At 39.1% G+C, this 26,030-nt stretch overlaps 1 protein-coding gene across 4 annotated transcripts in view; it reads right to left on the minus strand.

Annotated features, from left to right (window-relative positions):
• The window catches only part of LOC126260249 (kinesin-like protein KIF21A), a 532,099-nt gene that overhangs the window by 56,340 nt on the left and 449,729 nt on the right, over positions 1–26,030 (minus strand). For all 4 annotated transcript variants that reach the window (XM_049957568.1, XM_049957567.1, XM_049957569.1 and 1 more), the window contains 4 exons: positions 13,270–13,375; positions 12,441–12,624; positions 3,076–3,240; positions 12–132 (listed from right to left, as the gene is read on the minus strand). In XM_049957568.1, the coding sequence (XP_049813525.1) occupies positions 12–132; positions 3,076–3,240; positions 12,441–12,624; positions 13,270–13,375 (576 nt within the window). The remainder of the gene's footprint in view (positions 1–11; positions 133–3,075; positions 3,241–12,440; positions 12,625–13,269; positions 13,376–26,030) is intronic.

Genomic DNA, 26,030 nt, shown 5'->3' on the forward strand with positions numbered 1-26,030 from the left:
GCAAATATTACTTTTATATAATGATCTTTGGATCCTGTTACAACAATATCCTCATCTTCTGACAGTTTTCCAACTGCCAAACACATTACAGCAGCTTGGTGACCACCAACAAGTTTTCCCACTGGCTCATATCTGCAAAAACAGTAAAATAGTTTGCTCAGTCAGCAAAGAACCATAACACTGAAGAAAATAAGTACATAGATTTTTTTTTTTTTTTTTTTTTTTTTTGCAGTTGATCAGATATTCTAATATTCTAAGCCAATATCTCATTTAATCAGGGTTTCATGTTTAATATCTTTATCAAACTACAAAACATGCTTCAATTTTGATAGAAACAACTGAAAATAACTGTTTTTTACATCCTCTGATTCCTAACACTCCCACAGAATATGTGCATCACCTTGACTTAAACTTGCACTTCTGACAATTTTGTCTGTACTTGCTTCTTGCTTTTCTCTGCACTGCTAATATTTTTTTCTTATGTCTGAGTCTATTTTGAGTTTGTCCTTTGTTCCTATATGGCTTATCAACTGTCTTCTCTGCCAATTTGAATTTCTGATCTTTAAAAAACAAAAAAAAAAGAGGAACAACAATATGGTATCACTTTGCTTTTCCATAATATTAACTTCCGGTTTGTTTCCCTTCCACCTTTCAGCCTTCTCTTCTTTGCTTAGTACTGTCCTGCCACCCGAGATCTCGTTATCTATACCGGCACTCCTATTATCTACAAAGGACTACTCAGTTGAGAGAGTGATCTTTGAACAGATATCCCACTGATGTGGTTGCCCCTATGGTACAGCTATACTACACTGCAAGGTATACCCAGGTATAGCCACAACTTTGTAGCGATGAACAGCAGAGAAATTCAGGAAGATGAAAAAAGGAGTGTGTGTTGAAGTAGAAGAGCAGAAAGATGGGAGAGAGTGAGTCAATATTAAAATTCCTTAGCTCAGTGACCAGCCAACAAAAATAAAAGAGTTGAGAACAGTTTGGTGCAAATAATTAAGGTGGGTCTGGACACCAAAGTTATTGTATGGGCAGAGGCAAAAATCTTAGAGATATCTCAGTAAATACTCCAGCTTAGTGATGAAAGAAAAAAATTCAGGACTGCTAAAACTGAGACAGGAAGCCAGCATTATAAGCTGCTCCAAAATAAAATTAACAGTAAGTGCAAAGAGGTTAAATCAGAATCATGAGGGAGACTACTGAAGAAACTGAGAAAAAGATTACTGCAGAAAAAAATCAATACATCTTACAGGAAAATCATGCAAAACTCTGAAGAAATGACAAGTAAATGTAATTGAGTAACGTTAATGTTGTCTAGACAACTACTACTGTACAGAGAGCAACAAGAATAAAGTAGTTTCCAACAGAAACTGTCATATAATGGCTATGCAAGTGAAGAACAGTCAAGTGAAGAGCTCAATGAAAAACCATTAGCAGTAGAAGGGAAAGATTTGTGGTTCATAAATAATTAGTTTGGTACTGGAAGATTAGTAAAAGAGTAAGATTGTAGAGATGGACAATGACTGGAACATGAAAAAACTAATTTCAGATAATGTTGGCCGTAACAGCTGCACAGAGATGAAAAAGATTAGTACAGGAAAGAAAGAGATGGAAGATAGCATCAAAGTAGCTGAAAGATTAAGATTTTAAAAAGAAATTTAGAAAATGGTAAAGCAATGTAGCGATTATGAAGTACGCAATGACTATTGCTGGTAGTTAAATTTAATATCATTTCCTTTCCTACCACAATGAAGAACGAGTACTTTTTTCTAATAGTGAGGAAATCCTTACAGGGACAGACTGATGGTAAACAGATCCGATGATCTTTTGGTTTCATCGATAACAATCCCCCCCCCAATACATGTAAAGATGATTTTATCTTATATCAGGATCTGGATTCTCTTCTCAAGTGTATTTGGAAAAAATAAATGTGGCAGTAGCTTACTGAAAGACATGTGTAAACAATTACTTAATTACTTTAAATCATTAAGTGATCAATATTATCAAACTTGACCTCTTGATTTACTGAAGGCTGTAGCTGCCCACTGTAGTAAACACAAACATTGTTGTCTCTGAAAAATCATTACTTCATATAGGTATTATCCACGCCACTTAATCAAATGAAGTCAAAATGCTACAGCCTCTTGTATGTGACTTGTCACAGGCTCAACACCCCCACAGCAGTAACAGAAAGAAAAGTAGTCATCAAGACAACAGTTAATTTGAACATCCCTGTCATGTACTAAGCAAGGCTTTATTGCTCTCTCTCTCTCTCTCTCTCTCTCTCTCTCTCTCTCTCTTTCTCTCTCTCTCTCTCTCACACACACACACACACACACACACACACACACACACAGTGCTGTAAAAAAATTAGGCTAGAACCAGTCATACATCAAATCATTAACTTTTTCATCCCTAATGAAGCATTGAATGAACTGAAAAACAAATAATATGGCAGTTGTAATGTACTACAATATCATTAATTTAACCAAAACCAAAAGGAAATTGCTGCCTATTTAAAGGCTACAGGACTCACAGAAAAACAACACAACTCCATACAGTTATATTTAGTTTTTGTGCCCCGTAAAAGTATTCGCTAGAAGCATCCAGTTGAGAAAAATGTGGTCAATACTGTTTTCATCTGTCTCAAGGAAATTCATCATAATTCCAACTGCAACAGCCTCTTCATATAGACTAATACTCTTATCTTCAGAAGGAAGATAAACTGAATTTTCTGGTATTTCAAATTACAACTCACACTCCTGTATCCTTCTCTGCATCTACAACAAAGGTCTACAGTATCTCTACAATGAATGCACCAATGAAGTCAGTTACAAAAGGAAGATTTATGCAAGGATACTGGAGTTCAACAGATGCACACAGAACTCTCGAAGAACAGTTTCATTACATACTGACTTGAACATAATACGTGAAATGTGGAAAGTGAATAAAAAGAGATGGTGGGATGGTAAGACAAGAACAAGACACTTTAATAGATGGCAAGAAATATTCAGTGCAGAACTAATTTTACAGACAGTAATTAAACTGTAGAAAGAAACAAACCCTTACTTTCTGAGATCCCATACACGCACACGATCTGAGGCTGCAGTATACAGCACTGTTCCACAATGGTTAAGTGCTACATCATTGAGGGGCATTTCACCCACTGGAGCCTGCAGCATTCTTGATGGAGTTGAAAATCCAACAGGTCCATCTGCTGTCATACCTGACGAGCTACAGAAAGAAAATGAATCATCATATAGTACAATACACAAGTAGAGAGAAAAACCACAATATATTTTCAATATCTTGGCATTTGAAAGAAGAACAAATACAAATATCAGTTCATTCTGTACTTTATTTAAACCCAAAGTGTAAGCAAGGGAAAAGCGTTCAAAAGTGGTTCAAATGGCTCTGAGCACTATGGGACTTTCTGAGGTCATCAGTCCCCTAGAACTCAGAACTACTTAAACCTAACTAACCTAAGGACATCACACACATCCATGCCTGAGGCAGGATTCGAACCTGCGATTGTAGCATTTGCGGTTCCAGATTGAAGCACCTAGAGGGGTTCCAAATTGAAGCACCTAGAACCGCTCGGCAACACCGGCTGGCCAAAAAGTGTTCATTGAGGTAAAGTTAATTTGGTGCAAATAAATTGCATTACCTTCTTTGTTGATATTACGCTACTTAAGAATCTCTTTCAACTGAGTCCCTTAATGAATAAAAGGCTTATTGTTCAGGTGCAGTATTTTATTATTTAGGAGAGACTTTAAGAGTACGTACCTAGCATAGTCACTTAAGCCATCACATATTTGTATACATCGGCTCCTGCCAGAGTGCTAAACTATTTTACATGAAACCCAGGGAAAGTAAACCAGCCACTGAAAATCCTCACACAAACCGTCAAAATCATTACAAGCAGTCAATAACAGGGTTACAATAATTTCTCTATTGCAGTTGAAAAGTTGATGCAGCAACTGGCAACTAGCATGGAACAGAAATTACGGTAAAATTCATTGAAACCAACATATGTAAACTATGCTCCCTGCAAAACTGCTGTTATAATTACAATGTACTAAAATTTTTAGTAGCTACAATAACATGCAAAAGTATAGCATTAGACTACAAAAAAATTGGAGCTGCTGTATTTGTTGCAGCAACATATATCCAATGAGATAGAAATTGAAGCTGCAAGTGAGATTGTATAGGAAAGACTCAGTATCAAGGATGAGCATTAACTTTTAATTGGGTCCTTCTACTGAACACCTGCCTCACACTCAGATGTAAATGAAAATTTCAGAAGAAATTAAGTTTGCTAGTACATACATTCCCAATGATTCAGTCTTCATTGGAGGAGACTTTAATGAACCACCAATTAATTGGGATGGTTGAAGTTTTGTAACAGGTGGTGTGGTAATACTTGAGAAAAAGTACGAAATGCTCTCAGAAAACTAATGAGAACATATGGTTTGGGGACCCACACATAATAGCAACATACAAGACCTAATTGCAACAAATATACTTTATGCCTTCGAGGATGACCATTTTGAAATTGGTATCAGTGACCACGAGGCAGGAGCATCTGAACTGTGGCTCAACTTTAAAAGAATACTTGGCTACACCCACGTCAGATATGCACCTAGGATGAGCCATTATGGTAGGGAGCCTCCATGGTATACAGTCACTGTAAAGAACCAGTGAGTTTTGCATAATACTTGTAAAAGCATTGTACCTTCGACAGAGATACTGAATGATAAAATGATTTGGCACACACAAGGCACTGTATGAAGAAGCCTTCAATGACTGCCATAGACAAATTTTATCAAAAGATCTCTCACAAAACCCAAAGAAATTTGGATCATGTGCAAAGGCTATCTGTGGTACAAAAGTGTGTATCCAGACACTCTAGAGTGATACAGGAACTGAAATTGAGGGAAACACAGCAAAACCAGAATTGCTGCAATACATTTCCAAATACTTCTTTACTGAGGAAGATACAGCTATAATGCCACGGTTTATCTTTCACATCTCTCCAAGAACAAATTATACACATTTTAGTGCCAGTGGCATCAAAGAACAGTTAAAACTGCAAGAAGTAAACAAGGTAACAGGGCATGATGGAATTTATGTCAGATTTTATACAGAATTTGCAGCTTAGTTGCCTCCCAGTTTAGCCATAATATACAGTAGATCCATAACAATGGAAATTCCTGAAAGGATAATAAATAAATCACACACACACACACACACACACACACACACACACACACACACACACACACACACACACACACACACACACACACACGCGCGCGCGCGCGCACACACACGGCTGTGGCTGCAATGAGACTGACTGTTGATTATCAGCAGCAGTTGTCCAAGTAAGAGAGACAGGGATGGGTAGGGAGTGATGCCCAAGGTGGGGAGTGGTAGTGGTATGGTGTGAGACAGGTCTTTCGACATATGGCTCAGTGGCTGCATGAAAAGATGAAAGGACATAGATTGGTAGAGCATATAATAGATAGAAAGAGAGGGAGAACAGTGGGAAGGAAGGGTAGGAAAGGAGAAGAAGGTGAAGATGATGAGGAATACAGGGAGTAGGGAGGGAAGACTGGAAAAGTGGGAGGGGAGGAGAGAAGAGAATACATGCCTGAGGGGAGGGGAGGGGTGGACAGAGGAGAGAAGGGAAAGGTAAGGTGAGGTGAGGTGAGGCAATGGGAAACAGGTTAGCAGAGGTGTAGGCCAGGGGGATTGCTAAAGTGCAGCATAAGCTAGAGAGACAACGTCCACCTGCCTAATTCAGAGAAACTAGTGCTGAAAGGGAGTATCCAAATGGCTTGCATAATGAAGCATCTATTGAATTCATTTGCATTGTGATGTGCAGCATGTTCAGCAACTAGATGGTCATGGTTGTGGTTTGCCACAGTTTGGCAGTGGCCATTCATGCAAGTAGACAGTTGGTTACTTGCCATGTCCACACACAAGCTGCATAGTAATTGCAGCATAGCTGCTCTTAGATGTGGCCCTGGCATTTATAGGGTAGGAAATGCCTGTGATTGGACTGCTACAGGAGTTGGTAAAATGGGTGTATAGGACGCGGCTTGTACCTAAGGTCGAAACAAAGGTGTCATCAGGTGTGCCATAGGGAAGTGTGACAGGATCACTATTGTTTCCTACATACATGAATGATCTAATGGATAGGGTCACCAGCATTCTTGCAACTATTCGCTGATGAATTTGTAGTGTATGATACAGTATCTTCTTTTAGCGATTGTGGAGAATACAAGATGACTTGGACAGAATTTCTATTTGATTTGATGAATGGCAGCTTGCTCTGAATCTGGAAAAATGTAAATCAATGCCAATGAGTATGAAAAACAGTCTCATTATGTTTGAATATAGAATTACTGGTGAGCTATTCGCTATAGTCATTTAAATTAAATTTCTAGGCATAAAGCTGCGAAGTGATTTGAAATGAAGCAAGCATGTAATACCAGCTGCAGGAAATAGTTATAGGGAAAGCAAATGGTCTGCTTAGGTTTATCAAGAGAATTCTAAAGAAGTGTAGCTCGTCTGTAAAAGAGGTATATACATAACCCCTGTTGCAACCCATTCTAGAATGCTGCTCAAATGTTTGGGATCCCCTCCAAGACAGATTAAAAGAAGATATTAAAGCAATTCAGATGTGTGCTGCTAGATTTGTTACCAACAGGTTCATTCAGCATGCAAATAAAATGGAAAGCTCCTTAAACTCAAATGGGACTTAGTGGAGGGAGAAAAACATTTTTTTCATAAAACACTATTCGTAAAGTTTAGGAACCAGCATCTGTGACAGACTGCAAAATGATGTAACTATCACCAGCATACATCTTGCATAAGGATCACAAAGATGGAATATGAGAAATCAGGGTTCCATGTGGAAGCACAGAGACAGTCATTTCTCCACTGCTCTATTTATGAATTGAACAAGGAATAGGGTGGTTAGTAGCGGTACAAGTATATGGTGGTACCCAAAGTATGTATGTGGATGTGGAATATTCAGTTATATCTTAATAAGATTTCAAAATCAGTATAGCCAACATAACAATCTTGAGAGACTCAGCAATTATTTAGATTATTAAGGCAATACTAATTTATTGTTCCATCTCATTGCACATTTATACTTGGATTACATATTTCAATCACTCTGGATCACCTTCAGATTTAAAACAAAGTAAAACTAAATATGTACCACCTAATACTTTTTTAATATTGTACAATGAGTAGAAAAGACAAGAATTTTACATAAACTACAATTTACCTAAGTAGCTGCATCAGCAATCTGGTTTGTCTACTCAGAACCACGTATGAGAGTACTGAGTTTTGTAACTGCAGTCAATGTTTTAAACAGGTATATGTTGGAGATAGGGGGAAGGGGAAATGGAATGAGGCCGACTGGGGGAGGTGAAAGGAAGCAGGGAGGGGTGGTGGGAATATCTTGAGTTTAAAAAAAAGGTCACACTAAAATTATGTAACACATAATTAAAGAGAATTCTTGATGAAACGCAAATAGTGTAGAACAACGGGTACACAAAATGTAAACAGCATAAAACAGTGAAATTACAAATTGGAGCAAGGAAGGATTGAGAGTGAGCAAAGAAGACATGGGGGTGAGGAGAGGAGGCAGAAGGAGGGATAGTGGCAGGGATGTTAGGTGTTTTGCAAAAAGTCAATAACGTAAAAAACCTTCTGTTAAGATAATAGAATGGATGCATAAAACCATAAATGGTGGCTAAAATAGTAGATTAGAAAAGTGGAAATAAAGTCGTGAAAACTGAATTAGTAGCTGAAGATACTCAAAGTGTTAAACTTTGAAAGTATAAAGTCGCAAGTTCCTGCAATGAAAGTATGAAGATAAAATTGTAGAAAAATTATTTTCATTAAAATATTAAAAGTACAGCTCTAGGAGAGTGAATGCATAAACAGTGAAAGACACAAAGATAAAAAATTATGTAAGTGGGATTATGTCGCGGGCCTAGGACTGCATGAATATTATGAATTAAAAAAAAAAGGATTGAAACTATAAAGCTGTAAAAATACATAAAAAATAATTTGTAAAAGTGAAACTATGTGCTGCACTTAAAGTCATGGGGAACAGGGTGTGGCAATTATCGTTAATTGCATTTGCTTCTATTTGATGGCACTGTACAGCGTGCAGTTTTGCAGTATGTATGCTGCATGTTGCCCTGCTGCTAGGTCACTGTGAGCCAATGCACTGCACTGTTTCTTCTCAGTGAGTGGGGCTGTTGATCCCACATGTGCTGCAATGAAATACAGTTGGAAGAGGCTCTCAAAGTTTCTAGAAAATACACCGTTAATAAAATCATTCTGCTGACTTAATGTGTTGTCAGGCACTTGTAGACAGTGTGTAAAAATCTTGATTTCTTCCAACAATGTCAGGTGGTGTCCCTTAGGTTCATTGGGCAGTAGTTCCAAATGCAAATAAGTAGTTCCAATAGCATGCTTTAATTTTAGGGGATGATCACCAAACACAGTTTTGTTACTATGAACTGAAACATGCCCTTTGAAGCATATTTCAAACATCCTGCCTGTTTGACCTATGTCAACTTTTGGACAGATTCCACACTTTAGTTTATATGCACTTGCTGCCATGAATTTTGGGGTTTTTCTATTCACATGGTACGTCAGTGTGAAGCAAATGATGTCATTAGTTTTAAACCCTATATGCAAATTGGTGTTGCAAAGTTTCCTAGCAATAACTTCTGAAACCCATCCTTTTTAACTAATGGGCATGTACAAAAATTTCTTCCTGTTTACATGTCAGTGTGCTGCCACCGATTTTACATTGTTGTTGTTTTTTAATTTTCTCTAGTAACTTAGTTATTGTTGAGATTGGATAACTGTTGTTCACAGAAAAGTGCTTTCTAATAGCGATTCTTCATTCCCCTCATGCTCGCTTAATGGCAGATTTAATACGAGGGCTATCCACAAAGTACATTACGTTTTGGAATTAAAAATAAAAAAAGTATTGGGAAAATTTTTTTATTATATACAGATGAAAGCCACACTTAAATACTACTTTTCTACACAGTTGCCTTTTAAATTTAGGCACTTATCATAGCAGTGGACGAGCTTGGAAATTCCTTCGTCCTAAAATTCGGCCGCCTGCGCCTTCAACCACGTGGTTACCTCTTCTTGAAGCTGTGCGTTGTCATCAAAATGTTGCATAGCCAACCACTTCTTCATTGCTGGGAATAAGTGGAAGTCGCTCGGTGCCAGGTCGGGCTGTACGGCGGATGAGGAAACAACTCCCACTTAAAAGATTCGAGAACTTCACGAGTGGCATTTGCTGTGTGGGCCCGGGCATTGTCGTGAATCAGCAAGATCTTTGAGCCCAACTTTCCCCTGCGCTTGTTTTGTTTTGCTCTTCTGAGATTGTGCAGAGTTTGGCAATACCTTTGAGAGCCTCTTTCCAGGAAATCCACAAAAATCACACCTTTTCTGTCCCAAAAGACAGTTGCCACGTGGTTGAAGGCGCAGGCGGCCGAATTTTAGGACGAAGGAATTTCCAAGCTCATCCATCGCTACAATAAGTGCCTTAATTTGAATGGCAACTATGTAGAAAAGTAGTATTTAAGTGTGGCTTTCATCTGTATATAATAAAAAAATTTCCAATACTTTATTTATTTTCAATTCCAAAATGTAATGTACTTTGTGGATAGCCCTCATAACTTATTCATCACAGATTGAAAATCAACAATATTATGAAAACAACTGCTGAAACTTGAAACTTCCTGGCAGATTAAAACTGTGTGCCAGACCAAGACTCGAACTCATGACCTTTGCCTTTTGCGGGCAAGTGCTCTATAATCTGAGCTACCCAAGCACGATTCACAACCCATCCTCACAGTTTCAATTCTGCCAGTACTGATCTCCTACCTTGCAAACTTCACAGAAGCTCTTCTGCAAATCTTGCAGAACTAGCTCTCCTGGAAGAAAGGATATTGCGGGGACATGGCTTAGCCACAGCCTGGGGGATGTTTCCAGAATGAGATTTTCACTCTGCAGCGGAGTGTGCACTGATATGAAACTTCCTGGCAGATTAAAACTGTGTGCAGGACCGAGACTCGAACTCTGGACCTCCTTTCTTCCAGGAGTGCTAGTTCTACAAGATTCGCAGAAGAGCTTCTGTGAAGTTTGAAAGGTAGGAGACGGGGTACTGGCAGAATTGAAACTGTGAGGATGGGTCGTGAGTCGCACATGGGTAGCTCAGATGGTAGAGCACTTGCCCGCGAAAGGCAAAGGTCCCAAATTCGAGTCTCAGTCCGGCACACAGTTTTCATCTGCCAGGAAGTTTCATATCAGTGTACACTCCACCACAGAGTGAAAATCTCATTCTGAAAACAACACACACACACACACACACACACACACACACACACACACACACACACACACACACACACACACACGACCACAGTCTCTGGCAGATGAAACCATGTGTAGTTTACATTCTATGCATCCACTGCTCTACACTATTAGTGTTTCAATGAGAATTTTTACAGAACTGCATGTTCCATAATTTTAGCACAACTTCTCTTGTTAACCTCATGACATCCCCACCACCCCCTCCCTAATTCCTTTCACCTGCCCCAATCAGCCCTTCCCCCTCCCCCCTACTTCACCTTATACTTATTTAAAACACTGACCACAGTTGCAAAAAACAGTACTGTGATACGTAGTTCTGTGTAGCCAAGACAGGTTTCTGACGCAACTACTTAGGTAAATTCTACACTTATGTAAAATTCGTATCTCTTCTACTTATTGTAAAATATTAGATGGTACATAATCGAATAATGAAAACTCCACATAGCAACGTAAGAAAATACAGATTGCTACTCACTATAAAAAAGACACACTAAGTTGCAGACAAGCACAATTAAAAGACACTTACACAAAGTATTTGGCCACAGCCTTCATCAGCAAAAGAGAAGCAGAGGGGCGCACACCAATCATACACACAACCAAGCACATCTCATGCTCACATGAGTGTCAACTCCAACAGCTCAGGTCTTAATGGGCATTTGGGCATTCGGGTGTGGGCATTCGGGGGTGAGCTACTGGTGCTGACAGTCATGTGTCCTGAGGTATGCTTGCTTGTGTGTATCAATGGTGTAAGTGAGCCTCTGTTTCTCTTTTGCTGATGAAGGCTATTGCTGAAAGCTTTGTGTAAGTATCTTAACTGTGCCTGTCTGCAACTTAATGTGTCTTCATAAGATGGTACATATTTAGATTTACTTTGTTGTAGATATGAAGATGGTCCAGAGTGAACTGATTAAAAATATGCAACTAAGACAGAACAACAAATGAGAATTACCTTAGACTTCAAAACAGTATTAATTTTGGACATGTGCTTTAATAAATGTTCACAAATGTAAAACTGTGAACGTCACTAGATGTAAAAACATTGTATTCTGTAACTACGATATCAATTAGTCAGTGCTGGAATCATTCAACTCATAACAATACCTGTGCTCTACCACAAGTAAAGCAGGTGACTCACTTCATTTTTAAAAGAGAAAACCGCCATTCGACCGTATATTATTATAATTATGTTTTGTGCAATCCAGGTTTTGGCTTTTATAACATGTTCTAGTACAACGCTGAAACTTGTTAAATCGTATTAAGTCATATCTGTTCAATGCTCTAACAACTTATCACTGTACTTGATAATGGCATAAAAGCTGAAATCTAGATAGTACAAATGATAAACATAATAATACATGGCCAAATGGCAGTTTACTCTTTTAAAAAAGTACTGCACAATTGTGGCTCAACACCATCAAAAACATTTTAGACTTCATTTTACTGGCAGGATACTGGGAAAACGCAGTCAGTCTACGAAGGAGACTGAACACATGCCATTTGTACATTCCATCTCAGAATATTGCTCAAGGGTGTGGGACCAAATTTCTTGTGAACACAGCCTTTTTACAGGTTACCTTCACAATGAAATTTAACTGCCTCAGTGGGAAATTGTCAAAAAGTTCAACATGCACCAAATACAAGTGAACATTTTCACCCTAAAGTTCGTCTTTTCAGAAAATTGGTACTTTGATATGCAGGTCAGTGAACTGTTAGTTGTTTTGGATGCTAATATGATTTTTTGTCTTTGTTTAAAACAATTTTTTGAACAAACAGAAGCGAGTAACATCCAATATTAGCACCAAAGTATGAGGTACTTCATTGTCTATGCAATATAAAATGGCTCCTCTCCTGCGCATTTCCCTTGTCTCTGAATGAGATATGAGTTTTATTTTTCACAAATTTCATATTTAAAGGATATTTATAATATATCTCACTATTCTTTAATCATACAAATTGCCTATGAATAAACCTGTCACATTAGCTTAGGCTGAAACATAACTTACCATAAAGTTTTAATACATTTAGCTCCTCTGTCTCTGAGGTCCCAGACTTTCACATAGGCTGAGGATACACTATACACCAGGCGGGACTCTTCATGATACTTTACTGAAACAACATTGTTTGGATGACCACGAAGTGACTGTCTTTCAACACCAGTTTGTAAATCCCAGATTTTTACTGTGCGATCTGGAAAAGAAGTGATTGTGCTGTTGATCATTTTGAAGGAAAAAAATTACACAAATTAGAATTTGAATAAATATAACAAGTTATAAATAAACAATATTTTAAAGGGTGAAAATGCAGGACTATATCCCTTTTGTGGAACATACAAGGAGAAAGATATTTTGTTTCATCTTTCAAACAAATGTTAACATACTTTGATAACAAAGTGTACTTTCATCTGCAGTTAATCCAGCAACAGAAGAAAGAGTACAACAAGAAAATGGTGAATGGAACACTATTATTAAGCATCTCCAGTAAAGGAAGAATGTATAAATGAATAGAAAGTCCCAAGTACAAAACAAGGAGGAAAATAGACAAGTTTCCGTCAAGTTCACTCATTACTACTAATACTGGGTCACATGATAAAAATCACTGGCTAACAGAAATGCCACGAATGTAGTCAAAATACAGTTATGTAACTTAATGATTGTGTGCTAGATCAGTTCTGGTTAGCATGAAGAAAGGAGCGATTTATTTTGCTTCTCAGTGTTGCATCCTCTCCTTATTCACAAAATTTGATTAAAACAAGTGAGCCTTTTTATTGTTATTACTTATTAATAGATTTGTGCACATATTGGTGATTGTGAAGTATAAACACGCAGAACTTACCTTTGGAGGCACTGAACAGCAAGTCATCAGTAGCATATACAGAGAGTACGGCACGTGAATGCCCTTCTGCAACATGAGTACAGACTAATGGAGCTTTCGCATTTACCTGTGGGGGCAAGCAAAACCATTAGTATACATTTATTTTCTCTGAAAATCAGCAATACACCATCCTTTTTACCATAGAGTGCCACAATGAACATATCAGGGTAAAGTAAAAATGCATTGGAAATTCTGTTTGCATTGGTATTACATCATTAATACTGGTTTCACCACCTTCTTTACACACCTTCAAAATCGTAGGAAGCAAAAAACAGGTTAACCATTTAGTGACATTATCCAACAAGTGTGTGTGTGTGTGTGTGTGTGTGTGTGTGTGTGTGTGTGTGTCACTTACAGGCACTCAATGGTGAGGTTATCAGCACCCTTACATGTATTAAAGGAAACAGATGTGGATAAAATGACCAAAATTGTTTTCACACAGTGAGGAAGAAATCTATAAAATGACACTCATTCACTCCCACTTAACTCACATTGGTACACACAATCACGCTATCTCACACATCTGAAGATAACTGAGAAGGGTGGGATTTAAAAAAAAAAAAAAAAAAAAAACAACAGAATGCCTACAAGAAAGGCACAGGGAAATTTGACTGGCTGACCACTTACAGAAAACATGTGTTACCCTGTTAACACATTAAGAACATCCCCCTAAAATTTTAGGACACGAGACAGACAGATCAAAAAACCATAAAACTCTCACCACAGTTGTTCGAACATACTTAAAAAATAGGGTGGATCTTTCAGCAAATCTGCTGCCAACCTCTGGTCAGGAAATGAAACACAACCTAATAAAACATGGCACACACTGATCTATATGCCACTAGCACCATACATTGAAGGGTTCTCTCACCAGAGCAAGAAGCCATGGTTCACAGGGCTGTGGCCTGTGGGAAGGCAAGTAATAAGAACCTCGTCCCATCTGTGCAGCTGGAAGGAAATATGCCAGCACTGCCTTGTGGGCTTTACTAGGTGGAGTTTACTGTCTGTCACTTCCAGCCACTCATCTTCCCATCGAAGTATGACTCTGTATCTCAACAGTGAGACGAGTGTGTGCAGCAGGCTGGCACACTGAGCTAATGAAAGATCACAACACATCTCTCTGGCTTCTACATTTGACTTTTCATTCCTGGTAAAATCCATTTGCCCTGGCACCCAGCATAAGCACACCACTTTCCCCAGCCACTGTAGCAGAAGCAGGACATCCTCGATATCCTAGTCTACTTCACGAGCTGGATACAAGTGTTGCAGAGACTGAAGGGCACTCACAGAATTAGAATGGATGAAGAATTTAGCAGGCATGGCACATCTATCTGCTCCAGTGCCATTGCAGATAGCTCGGATCAAATATACTGAACTCTGGAGGTAACTGAATCTTCAGGACACAATTTGGTAAAACAACAGAGCAACCAACTGAGTCCCACTGTTTAGACCTATCCATGGAGACAGTTACATAGTTATGGCACTGGTTTAAAATGTTGGAAAATATTATATTAAAAACAGGAACAGGAGTGCAATCTCTCCTGTACTGTACTAAATCTAAAATTACTCTGGGCCCTGCAGTAACCAGGGTTGCAGTTGGGTAAAACCCCGGATTTGAGCCTGTATGTGATCCATACCAAGGGTCTCCAGCACACACTTCAAATGGACCCCAAATGGCCTCGTTGGCTACAGATGATTCATAAAGAGGTATTCCATAGCTGGATGAGCATTGGTGTGGTGTGCTGGAGAAGTGGGAGCAGCGAGGAGCTGACACACCTTTGCATCAGCACAAACACTGGGTATGTGGCTGGTCTTGTAAGTGCTGTGGCCACCCAGATCCCCTCACAGTGAACAGTACCAACAATTTTCAGGTACGAAAGCATTGTTGACCCAAAAACTCTGCACCCACAGTCCAGCCACGATCAAACAAAGGCCCTACAAAACTTGGGCAGAAAGACACTTCAAAATGTTCAGTGCCTCCTGGGTCCTTGCCTTCAGGTCTGGTAACCATGACAGTTTGGAGTCAAAATGAGGCCCCAAAAACCCGCACAGAGTCTTTAAAAGAGAGAATGTTGTACCACACGTGCAATTCAGATAAATTAAAACTACAACGAGAACAATTAAACTGAACACATACACACTCTTCTCTGCAGAAAACAAAACCAGTCTTTGCAGACCATCCCTCCAGCTTTCAAGTTGCAACTGACAGGTTGCTGTCGCAATACTGGATGAGGGGCAGCACACTGGAAAACCTTCCACAAATAAGGAGTATTGTATGGGACCCCTCACGGTAAACATGATACTTTTTATGGATATGGCAAAGAAAAGATGGTAACACTTAAAACACTGCCCTGAAGAACACCATTCTCCTGCTTGAAACTATTCGACAGCACATTACCAACTCAATACCAAAAAAGCACTTTGATAAGAAGAACTGAATAAAGATGGGGAGCTGGCCACGGAAGCCCCACTGGTGGAATTGCCCTAAAATACGGTGTCTCCAAATAGTATCGAATGCTTCACTAAAGTGCGCGTCATATATCTTGGCGGCCGAGTTTAGGTTCGTTCTGCGCATCTGACGTCACAAAACACAGTCAGCCAATGAACAGAGAACGACGTTGCCAGATCTCGCTGCAGTGCAGAGCACGGACGAGTGTCTTCAGTTTTAGAAACGTTCAGTCATAAATAAAGTAATAGAACAAAAGCCATGTCTTGATAGCAGACTTTCTTTTATAGAAAGTTTGTAAAAAGTGTTCTTTATACCAATTGCTTCATATTATATTAATTAATTAAACCAAACAAGCAATAAGACTCCTAATTCAGGCGATAACAAGGGAAGGTGTTTGTATCAATCTCACGAACCGGTTTTTGCAATAAAGAACAGCGGTAATTGTTTATTTCCTATTGTACTTCGACGAAGCATGAGTAATTCATAGTCATACCAATAGTGTTTGTCAGTATTGTGCTTGACATATTAGAATTCTTATGGAGTGTTACTGCCACGCGAGCTGCGATAGCGTAACGGTTAAAATGCTGGGCTACTAAGTGAAAAGTTTTGAGTTCAAACCTTGTGTGGTGCAAAAATTTTTCTTTATTTAAAAACAATATCGAAGTGTCTTACTTCAAGAATTTTATTCATTTGAATGGAGTTTTTTGATATTTCTAGTGCTTTGTCTCTTCATTAACCCTTTCGCTGCTGCAGACACGTGTTCCCCGCATTCCACGCTGTGCGCGATTTTGTCATCACTGCACTGCTTGCCTGTGCAGACACACGGTGTTCCGACTGCTTTGACACACTTTATCATTCGATTTCACAAAAACTATTGGGCCCAAAAATTTGATTTTTACACATCATCTTGACTGATGCCTTCCACCCATAAATGACTAAATTTTGTTTCGATGTTCAACGCAGTTATTGTGCAGCATTAAATGTAGTAAACCATTGCACAGAATTTTGAAGAGTTTGCAGAGGTAAAAGTCCATAGCGTATACTTTCCTTATGGTCGATTTTAGTTGCCACAATGTTGAGAATGAAATGTGGACAAGATACCTAAATTTCATATAAAATTTACTGTATAACAATATCTCATTTAATTTAAGTACCACATAGGTGTCGTATGTAATATTGAGAAATATTCCATCTTTCGCGACTGTAATAAAAGTTTTATTTACACCAGGCGCTTTTGGCTTTATTTTAAAGCACTTCAATCAATGAAAGATATGGTACATACACAATGGTACTCATGTTCTCTTTCTTGTTTTTGTTCCACAGTCGCAGTTTTACCTATGGTACCGAAATATATTCCTCTTCTGCAACTGTAATAAGCGACTTATTTAGACCAGACGCGTTTCTCTCTTTTGAAGCATCTTCAGTGGACAGTATTTTGTCTCCTCCACTGCCAAGTCACCTTTTGTAGTTTTGTGCTGCGGTAACACAATATTCAACGTTTTCGTCGGCTGATCAGTGTTTTAGCAAATAAATGCTGTTTGTGTGTGCCATACACAAAATTATATTTGACATAGCTCTGAGCACTTCACTGACAGACGGTGTATTCAAGTCCTAATGTTTTTGTAAGTCCACAGTTTTGTTTAATGTATTTTGTCTACTTCCTTTTGATTGATTGAAGTGCTTTAAAATAAAGCCAAACGTGCCCAGTGTAAGTAAAACTTTTGTTACAGTCGTGAAAGGTGGAATATCTCTCAATATTACATACGACACTTATGTGGTACTTAAATTAAATGAAATATGTAGGTATCTTGTCCACATTTCATTCTCAACATTGTGGCAACTAAAATCGACCATACGGAAAGTATACTCTATGGACTTTACCTCTACAAACTCTTCAAAATTTCGTGTAATGGTTTACTATATTTAATGCTGCATAATAACTGCGTTGAACATCGAAACAAAATTAAGTCATTTATGGGGGGAAGGTATCAGTCAAGAAGATAGGTAAAAATCTAATTTTTGAGCCAAATAGTTTTTGTGGAATTGAATGATAAAGAGTGTCAAAGCAGTCGGAACACCGTGTGTCTGCACAGGCGAGAAACGCAGTGGCAAAATCGCCCACAGCGCGGAATCCGGGGTGCACGTCTCTGTAGCAGCGAAAGGGTTAATGCGGCCGTGGTGGCTTCACTTCATGAACTGCGCGCTCCCCCCTAAACGTAAGCTTGCGAACTATGCTATACTATGGCGCTGCTTCTATTGGCGCGTGCGTCGTGTGCAACTGGCAACGCAGCAATCTCCCGCGTCTGGGCGGGCATGCGCGAGCCGCCAAGATAAAAGAATTCAACTATAATTTAAAAAAATATACCTACGCAATGCTGTTTACGTAGGAAAGCCTGCTGGATAGCCACTTCTACTAAGATCAAGTGGTCGACAAATCTCTTGAACCCATACAGAGCAATTTAGGAGCTGCCTCGTTGCCAACCTCTATTACAGATGACAGTTAACCATTCACTCCAATGTCTTTCCTACAAAGCTCGTTAAGGTGTCACTCCAGTAACTATTGGGACACATTTGGCCCTTTCCTGGTTTGAGAAGAGCTGTCAAAACAGCCTTCCTCCATGAGCTGGGAAAGCTGCCTGTCTGCCTTATCAAATTAAATCATCATAATATTTCCACATCATGCCATATCGGATTTGGTCATGATCAGCTGCAGTATTGCAAGCCACAGACAGCTCCCACTTGGAGAATGGGCACTTGTAGGACTCCAAATTGTTAGACCTGAAGTCCAATTCACCCATTTCCATGGTGGCATAGTAATAGCAGAATTCTGGATCCTGGCTAGCAGTGTGCAATAGTCAGCACAAAATGCTCTGCCATAGTCTGTGCGATATCTATAGGTGGTGTTTGGAGATGCCTATGAGTCAACAGTGCTGTTATAGGCAACTGATTGCCTTTACCGGGAATCCTTCTGATGGCTTCCCATACTTCTGTAAAACATGTGGAATGATTGATGGGTGCCTGCCATGAACTTGATGATGCATCAAGGCTTTGCCCTTGCTAAACAGAAGGTTGCAAGATTTTCTGCCATTGATAAGCTCTTAAACTGTCACAGAGCTGCACACCTGACCCAAATGACTGAACAGCAATCATCATTCCACCAAGGGACACGTGGCCTCCAAGTGCGATGGAGAAGTCACCAGCAAGTGGATTGCCCGTGTGATGTGGTTCACCCAATCCGGGATGCCAGTGCGGCATTCAAACACAGCCAGCTGGCTCAACAGCATCCAGTTGGCTCTGCTGATCATCCACTGTAGTTGCATCCTTTCAGGGAGGGCTCTATCCAGTAGGTGAGCGCAGAGTGGAATGAAGGTGGTCAATGATGTCCCACTGAGTCTGGAAGGGCTCGAGAGCAGACGGAGAAGTCGATGGTTGACAATGACCCAGTAGGTGCAAAAAACTTAATGGAAGTGCCTGTGTTGAGGATGCACAGCTCGTGAGATGTCATGAGCTTTCCAAAACCCAACCCCAAGGACAAGTAGAGGCTGAGCCCTACAATACATGATGGGCATTGAAGTCTCACCAGTAGGAGATATGGTCAGGAGAGTTGTTCTATACAATCCATTAGTGCCTCAGAATCAATTGCATAGTGCAGAGGTAAATGTAGTGAGCAAACATGTATTTCAGCTGTAATCGATTGCAGGTCAGTAGCTAGGGGGAGAGCAGATAAGTGTTGCACTTTATTGACAAATGTAGAAAACCCTCCTTCAGCCCTTTCCTTAGTCTGGTCATCCTTGCAATAAAGTGTACAGCCCCACAGTACAAGAGCATTGGATGCTTTAAAGTTCTTTTCCTGCAAACAAAAGCACAGGGGACATCTTGTGCTGGAAGTTTCAGTCCCTCTACACATGTCCTAAACCCACTACATTCCAAAGTTGGATGGGAGCCATCTGCCATGGGGATAGCACCATCATCCTGACCTTCTGCCAGGGAGAAGAGCCCGAAAGGGGTGGAGACTCAATTGTGGTATAAGATGATTGCCCCAGCCTGACATCAAGATCCATCGCCTCTGAAGAAGATTTGAGAGAGAAGTCAGAGAGGATGACATCAACATTGCTGGACAGTGTACTTTCCATCTCCATCAGCTGACGATCTGTGCTTTTGACTTTGACTTTTTGGTCCGAGGAGGCTTCGGAGTCACAACTGTAGAAGTGGTAGAGGTAGCACTGGACAGTGGACCAGACAATCTTTGGAAGGACAGGGAGTTCCACAACATCAGCAACCATGGCTTTTTGTTAAATTCTGGGAAAGGGGCAGGCTTTAAAATAACTGCAACAGCGTAAGTGGCTCTGCAACACAGGTACTAGTACTGAGAATAGCAGCTTCCATTTGTGCACTGGTAGCATTTGTTTATTGGACTGGCTGTTTAAGAATGGATGCAAAGAAAGCAGCAAACGTATGCCTTGTATATCTTTGGCCTTGTATATCTTTCTGGCATTACTATACAGGTTGTGCTTTGTCATTTTTATCTCCTGGACCCATTCTTCAAGAAAGACACAACTCTGGAACCCTGGGGTTGTTGAGCCTGTTCTCAGCAAACAAATGTTGAGCCCATGAGGGCATTATCCAACCAAAAGGCAATAACACAAGAGCTACTGACTATAACTGCCACTACATAATAATAAATCAATACTCCATTTCCTCATACCAAAGCTGGCACATTCTATTTAAATGAGATTAGGGATTCTTTGAAGTGACAAGAACTGCTCCACGCAATGAAGTAGCAAAATTGCACCACACAAAATTAAAATAATGGACATTTGCAGTAGAATTTTATCTTTTGGATTTAATTTGTGCATAGCTATAGTGTTGTAGGAAGAATCAATAAATGTGAGAAGAACCATGATGATGATGATGATGATGATGACATCGTCATCACAGCATCGATTACATTTACTGCTGTTGCAAAACAAAGTACATTTAACAAGAAGATGCTACAAAAACAGCATACGGCCCAAATATCTGTGAAGACAAAATAAATTATGCTGTTTGGATACAAGCATGATACAACTATGGACAAAATGAACACCACCTGCAAAGCTTAAACATAGAAATTTGACCAAATAATTACCTTAGTTGAGGACTGAAATGCCAAAATGTGTCATTAAAACAGTCAGCAAGGAAACCATGCACAGTGTAGCTATCTAAAGTTTGTCGATATGAAATGTCAGCATTCACTCAATGTTGAATGGACTACTCTTTGAACACAAATCATCTACTATTCAGTCGCAGATTCATTTGATTCTTTATGGATAGGACTTCATACTGAAGAAATAGTTCATAAGCACACGCTAATAGAATCCTTTTTCCTTCAGTGGCTGTCACAGCACCATGTGTGTGAAAGTGTTAATCATAAACAAATTCTAGAGTACAACATACAGCCAGCATTGCTGGATACACAGATGTAGAATATTTCAGTGATCCTTCACAAGGATATATGTATCATACGAGATGATACAAGACAAACATGAATATATGGGGGAGTTGGGCTTGACAATTGTTTTAACTCTAAGACCAAGGCTCAAAAGCAAAGTTAAGCAGACAGACAGCTAGTAACTCCTGAAGTATCAACATGAGCTTCATTCCAATACCAACCTTTACCCATGCGGCTGCACAGTAGGCATGCAGTCTCACCATTTAATTGCCCTATGCTGGATACATATATTTGAATATGCACAAGTATAATTTATTTGATCAGTCAATTAAAAACTGCTATGTTTAAGTTCTTATGAGACTGGTATGTTTACATTCTTAGCAAATACTTGCTTTTTCCAGTGGATTACACAAGTTCAGGTAAGCACTCGCCTTATCTTGCTTGCAAAATATAGTCAGAAGTTCACCTGCAGGCGACAAATGCCATATGGTTCATTTATCTCTACACCGCACTTGGAATGTAACATTTGCTCATCATGAATGAGGCACAAAGTTTTAGAGATATTAGCTCAGGTACTCCAAAGGTGAGAAGACATCACAACCTCAAAAATTAAAAAAAAAAGTACTTTTTAATAAATTTGTCATCAGTTATGTGAACAGCAAGAAGAACAAACATTTCCATATTATAAAGAACTTTTATCTTGTAACTGGTCTTTTCAGTAACATTAGAAGCAATGTAACTTCTCAGATACTGACAGATTCCACAAATAATGTCAATAAAATTACTTGTTTGACTACTTTCTCTTCATCTAATAACCCAATGACATTTGACGTGGAATTGACAATAATCTTTTTAATAGTGTTTGGGAATGAAATACCACTATCTCATTGTTTTCTTTGCCAGATAGGGAATGCAGTCCAAAATTTGACAGCACTGCAACACTTGCAGAAACATGGAATAGATATTCTACACAGACCCTCTTAAATGAACTGTGTTTCTAGGGGATTTCCAGCATATGCAAAATGCAAACTTTGATATCATGGAGCTTCTGCTGCAACAAGCAAAAAAGATTTACCTTAACAAGGTAGACGGAAGAGCCAAGCAGATGATCATTTAGGCCTGTGTTCATTTTGGAGTCTGGAAACAAGTGTCATTGTGAATTGGAGCCCAAACAGGCTAAGCTACACAAATGTTCTGGAGTATCTCTGGCCACAACCACAGAATGATTAACAACAAATTTCATTCAAAAACAAACTTAATACAATTACTGTGCGGTGTTTTACCACCAATAGTTGTTTCATTTTATTGTTAATGATTAACTTTATAGGCATTTTGGATATTTTACCATTCAGATTTTATGTTCACTATCCAGCCAACAATGCCTAAATCCAAAATAGTAAAAAGAAAAATAAAGAAACAGTCGACTTTGTAGTAGACCATCATCAGTCAACAGTTAGGGCAGCAGCTACATTGGCATCGAGGTAATACCAAATTATATCAGTCAGTACCATTAAATATTTCCTGGACACCCACATCGCTGTTGTCTATGATGGTCTTTAATCTAAGTGCTAGCAATATTAACATTAAATAAACCGTTGAGATGGTTTATTACAACTGCTGCAGTTCTATAGTCATTGCTTCTAAAATTATCAAAATCCAGTAACACACACTGTTCTACAGCCATGCCCAACAGTGTCTGCTGAAGTATGCACAGAACTTATTGCAACAGACGAGTAGCTGCTGATCAGCTCTTAACTGAATGAACCAGGATTTTCAAATCAACTGACTGCCAAAGTACATCATTAGCACAGGTCAGTGAGCTACTGAAAGGACAACATATTCCTCATTTAGCTGTCAAGAGCTTTATTTTTGCTATTGCAATTTTTATGTTATTGCCATTATCAAACACCTACACACACTGAAATTTATCAGGAATAAAATGTATCTGGAAGGTGACAACACACTGAACAATAAGATCAAAAAAGTTCTGACTCTCATATGTTTAGTAGTAATTGGTGCCATGCATGATGTACACTGTTTTCTATTAAGACTGGTGAAAGAAGGAAGACTAGAATTTAACATCCCCTTGACACCGAGGTCATTAGAGATGGAACACAAGCTCAGATTGTTTCAACGACAGGGACAAAACTTGGCTGTGCCCTTTCAAAGGATCCATCCCGGCATTTGCCTGAAGCAATTTAGGGAAATCATTGGAAACCTAAATCCAGATGGTCACATGCGGATTTGAATTGTCATTCTTCTGAATGCATGTCCAGTGTGCTAACCACTGTGTCACCTAGCTCATTGTGTTCAGACTGTTGTCATCTCCCAATTATATTACTTATGACTTTCTGATATTGCTGATTAGTAAATCTGTGAGGTGCATAAGACTCTCATTATTATCTTCACTACCATTCTGTGAGTTTACTTTGTACAGCTACATTTATGTTTCAAGCTGCACAAGAAACAGCACGAGTTGAAGCAGTTATGTTTATTTAGTTATATTTACCAAGTCAGTGGTCACATCTGTGACTTCCATTGAAAGTATGCTTTTTGTCATTTGCAACAACATCCTTCATGCTCAAACACATTTTGAACTTTTAGCATTATAATGTTATGCATGTATTGTGTGTTAACAGGGTTAGAATTTTAATCTTATACGTTAAGTGGTTGTAAATAGGGACATAACACAACAAGGTCACCATTATTCATAGCTTATATCTGTACAGTTACATTGCACTAGTAATTTGTCAGCAGTGCATATTAGCACATTCTTGAGGTTACTTTTCAGATTATTGTTGTCACTCTAACATGTTTTTATGTCTTCACAATACATTTATATGTGCTCGATAATGGCATAAATTTTGAAATTGCAATAGCTAAAATAAAATCATTCACAGCCCTACGTGGAATATGAGACCCCTTTCAATAATTTACGTAGGCTGTTGATCCATGTTAAAGCAAGTTCAATGAATGTTACCAATACACAAAAGATAGGAAACAGCGATAGCACTTCACATTATCAATTCTTTTCATTTTTTTCTTTTTCCTATTTTTATTTGCGTAACTTTACTTTCACGTCTCACTGACAGCAATACATCACAAACTACTTCCATGGCTCAATAAAGTTTTGCAATATGAATTAACCTTGGTTTCATTTGATGTTTGATTACATTATTTTTTAAAAAGTACAGTGGATGGGGGAGAAAGGGGATAACATAGAAGCTTAACTCAGGAATGCCTGGAGTGCTTCCAATCAAATTTAGTCTATACATGACCAATTATCTGTATACTTGTTTGTATAAAAATATTAGGGAAAGAAGAAGTGACTTGCAAAAATATTTGATAACGACCAATATTAGCACCAAATCCATAGTTTTTCAAGGTCGCCAGACTTCTTCATTACTGTTACAATGACATTTCACCCCCTTAGTTGGGAGCAAGTGTGTGTGTGTGTGTGTGTGTGTGTGTGTGTGTGTGTGTGTGTGCTGTCCCTCTTTGGGCTTTTTCGATGTCCTCTGTCAATCCTATCTGACAAAGATCCCATGCTGCACAACAATACTTTAGCAGACAATGGACAAATTTAGTGTAGAAGTCTCTTTAGTAGGCCTCTCAACCTGTTGCGTCTTCTAAGCACCCTGTCAATAAAACAATCTCTGGTTTGCCTTCCCCAAAATATTATCTATGTGGCTGTTCCAATTTAAGTTGTTAATTAACTGTAATTCCTAATATTTAGTTGAACTGACAGCCTTTAAATTTGAGTGATTTATCATATAACCAATATTCAACAGATTTCAACAAGCTGTTGAGAAAGCCAAAGAAATTACAACTGCTGTACAAGGTGGAACCTAAAATTTTTGGGACTGGTGCTGCCATCTGGAAAGTAGGAGTAGTAGATCTTTGCACCGCTAGGTGGCGAGAGCTGCATATCTGATGAGTCGGTGTGCGGAGTGGCATTCAGCTGGGAGGACATGTTGCGTGTCCCCAGTGATTTCCGTAATACTCTGTGTTTGGTGTGTGGCGATCTTACAATGTGTTGAAGTGTGCACGGACCTTCATCAGACTGCATCTGATGATCCAACCTTCTTGTCATGGGTTATTACTGGCGACGAGAGCTGGATTTACGGTTATGACCCAGAGACAAAGCAACAATTGTCCCAGTGGAAGAGCATGATCATCATTTTCTTTGATACCAAGGGAATTGTGCACAAAGAGTTCATCCCACCCAACCAAACACTGAATTCCGCATACTACTGTGACATTTTGAGACGGCTCCATGAAAACGTGTGGCGACGACAGCCCAAACTTTGGTGTCAATGGAACTGGCTGCTGCATCATGGCAACACGCCATCACACGTTCTTGCTCACCAGGACCTTTTTGGCAAAAAACAACATGGTGGTTGTACCCCACCCACAATACTCACCAGATTTGGCACCTTGGGACTTTGCACTATTCCCTAAACTGAAACTCAAGTTGAAAGGCCATCGGTTTGACACTCTAGAGAGGATTCAAGAAACATCACTGACAGTGAGATGTCCAGCCATATAAGCCCTGATAACAATGTAATATTGCTGCATCAGGTTTCACAGGTGATAAGAAGACGAAGAAGAAGGAGAAGGAGAAAGTATGTGTTTCATAGTTTCTTGTTCATTAATATCTCCAACCAAAATTTCGTCAATACATTCCAATCTATAAAGTGTGTAACAAAAACAAAGCACAAATTGCAGGACACATTCCTTACACATAGACAAAGAAATTATGTTATATGAACATGGGTCTTGAAATGCTTTGTTTCCATGTTACAACTCATTTGATACAACTCATTAATCATGGGAAACACA

This window comes from Schistocerca nitens, chromosome 5, assembly GCF_023898315.1.
Source record: "Schistocerca nitens isolate TAMUIC-IGC-003100 chromosome 5, iqSchNite1.1, whole genome shotgun sequence".
Lineage (NCBI taxonomy): Eukaryota > Metazoa > Arthropoda > Insecta > Orthoptera > Acrididae > Schistocerca > Schistocerca nitens.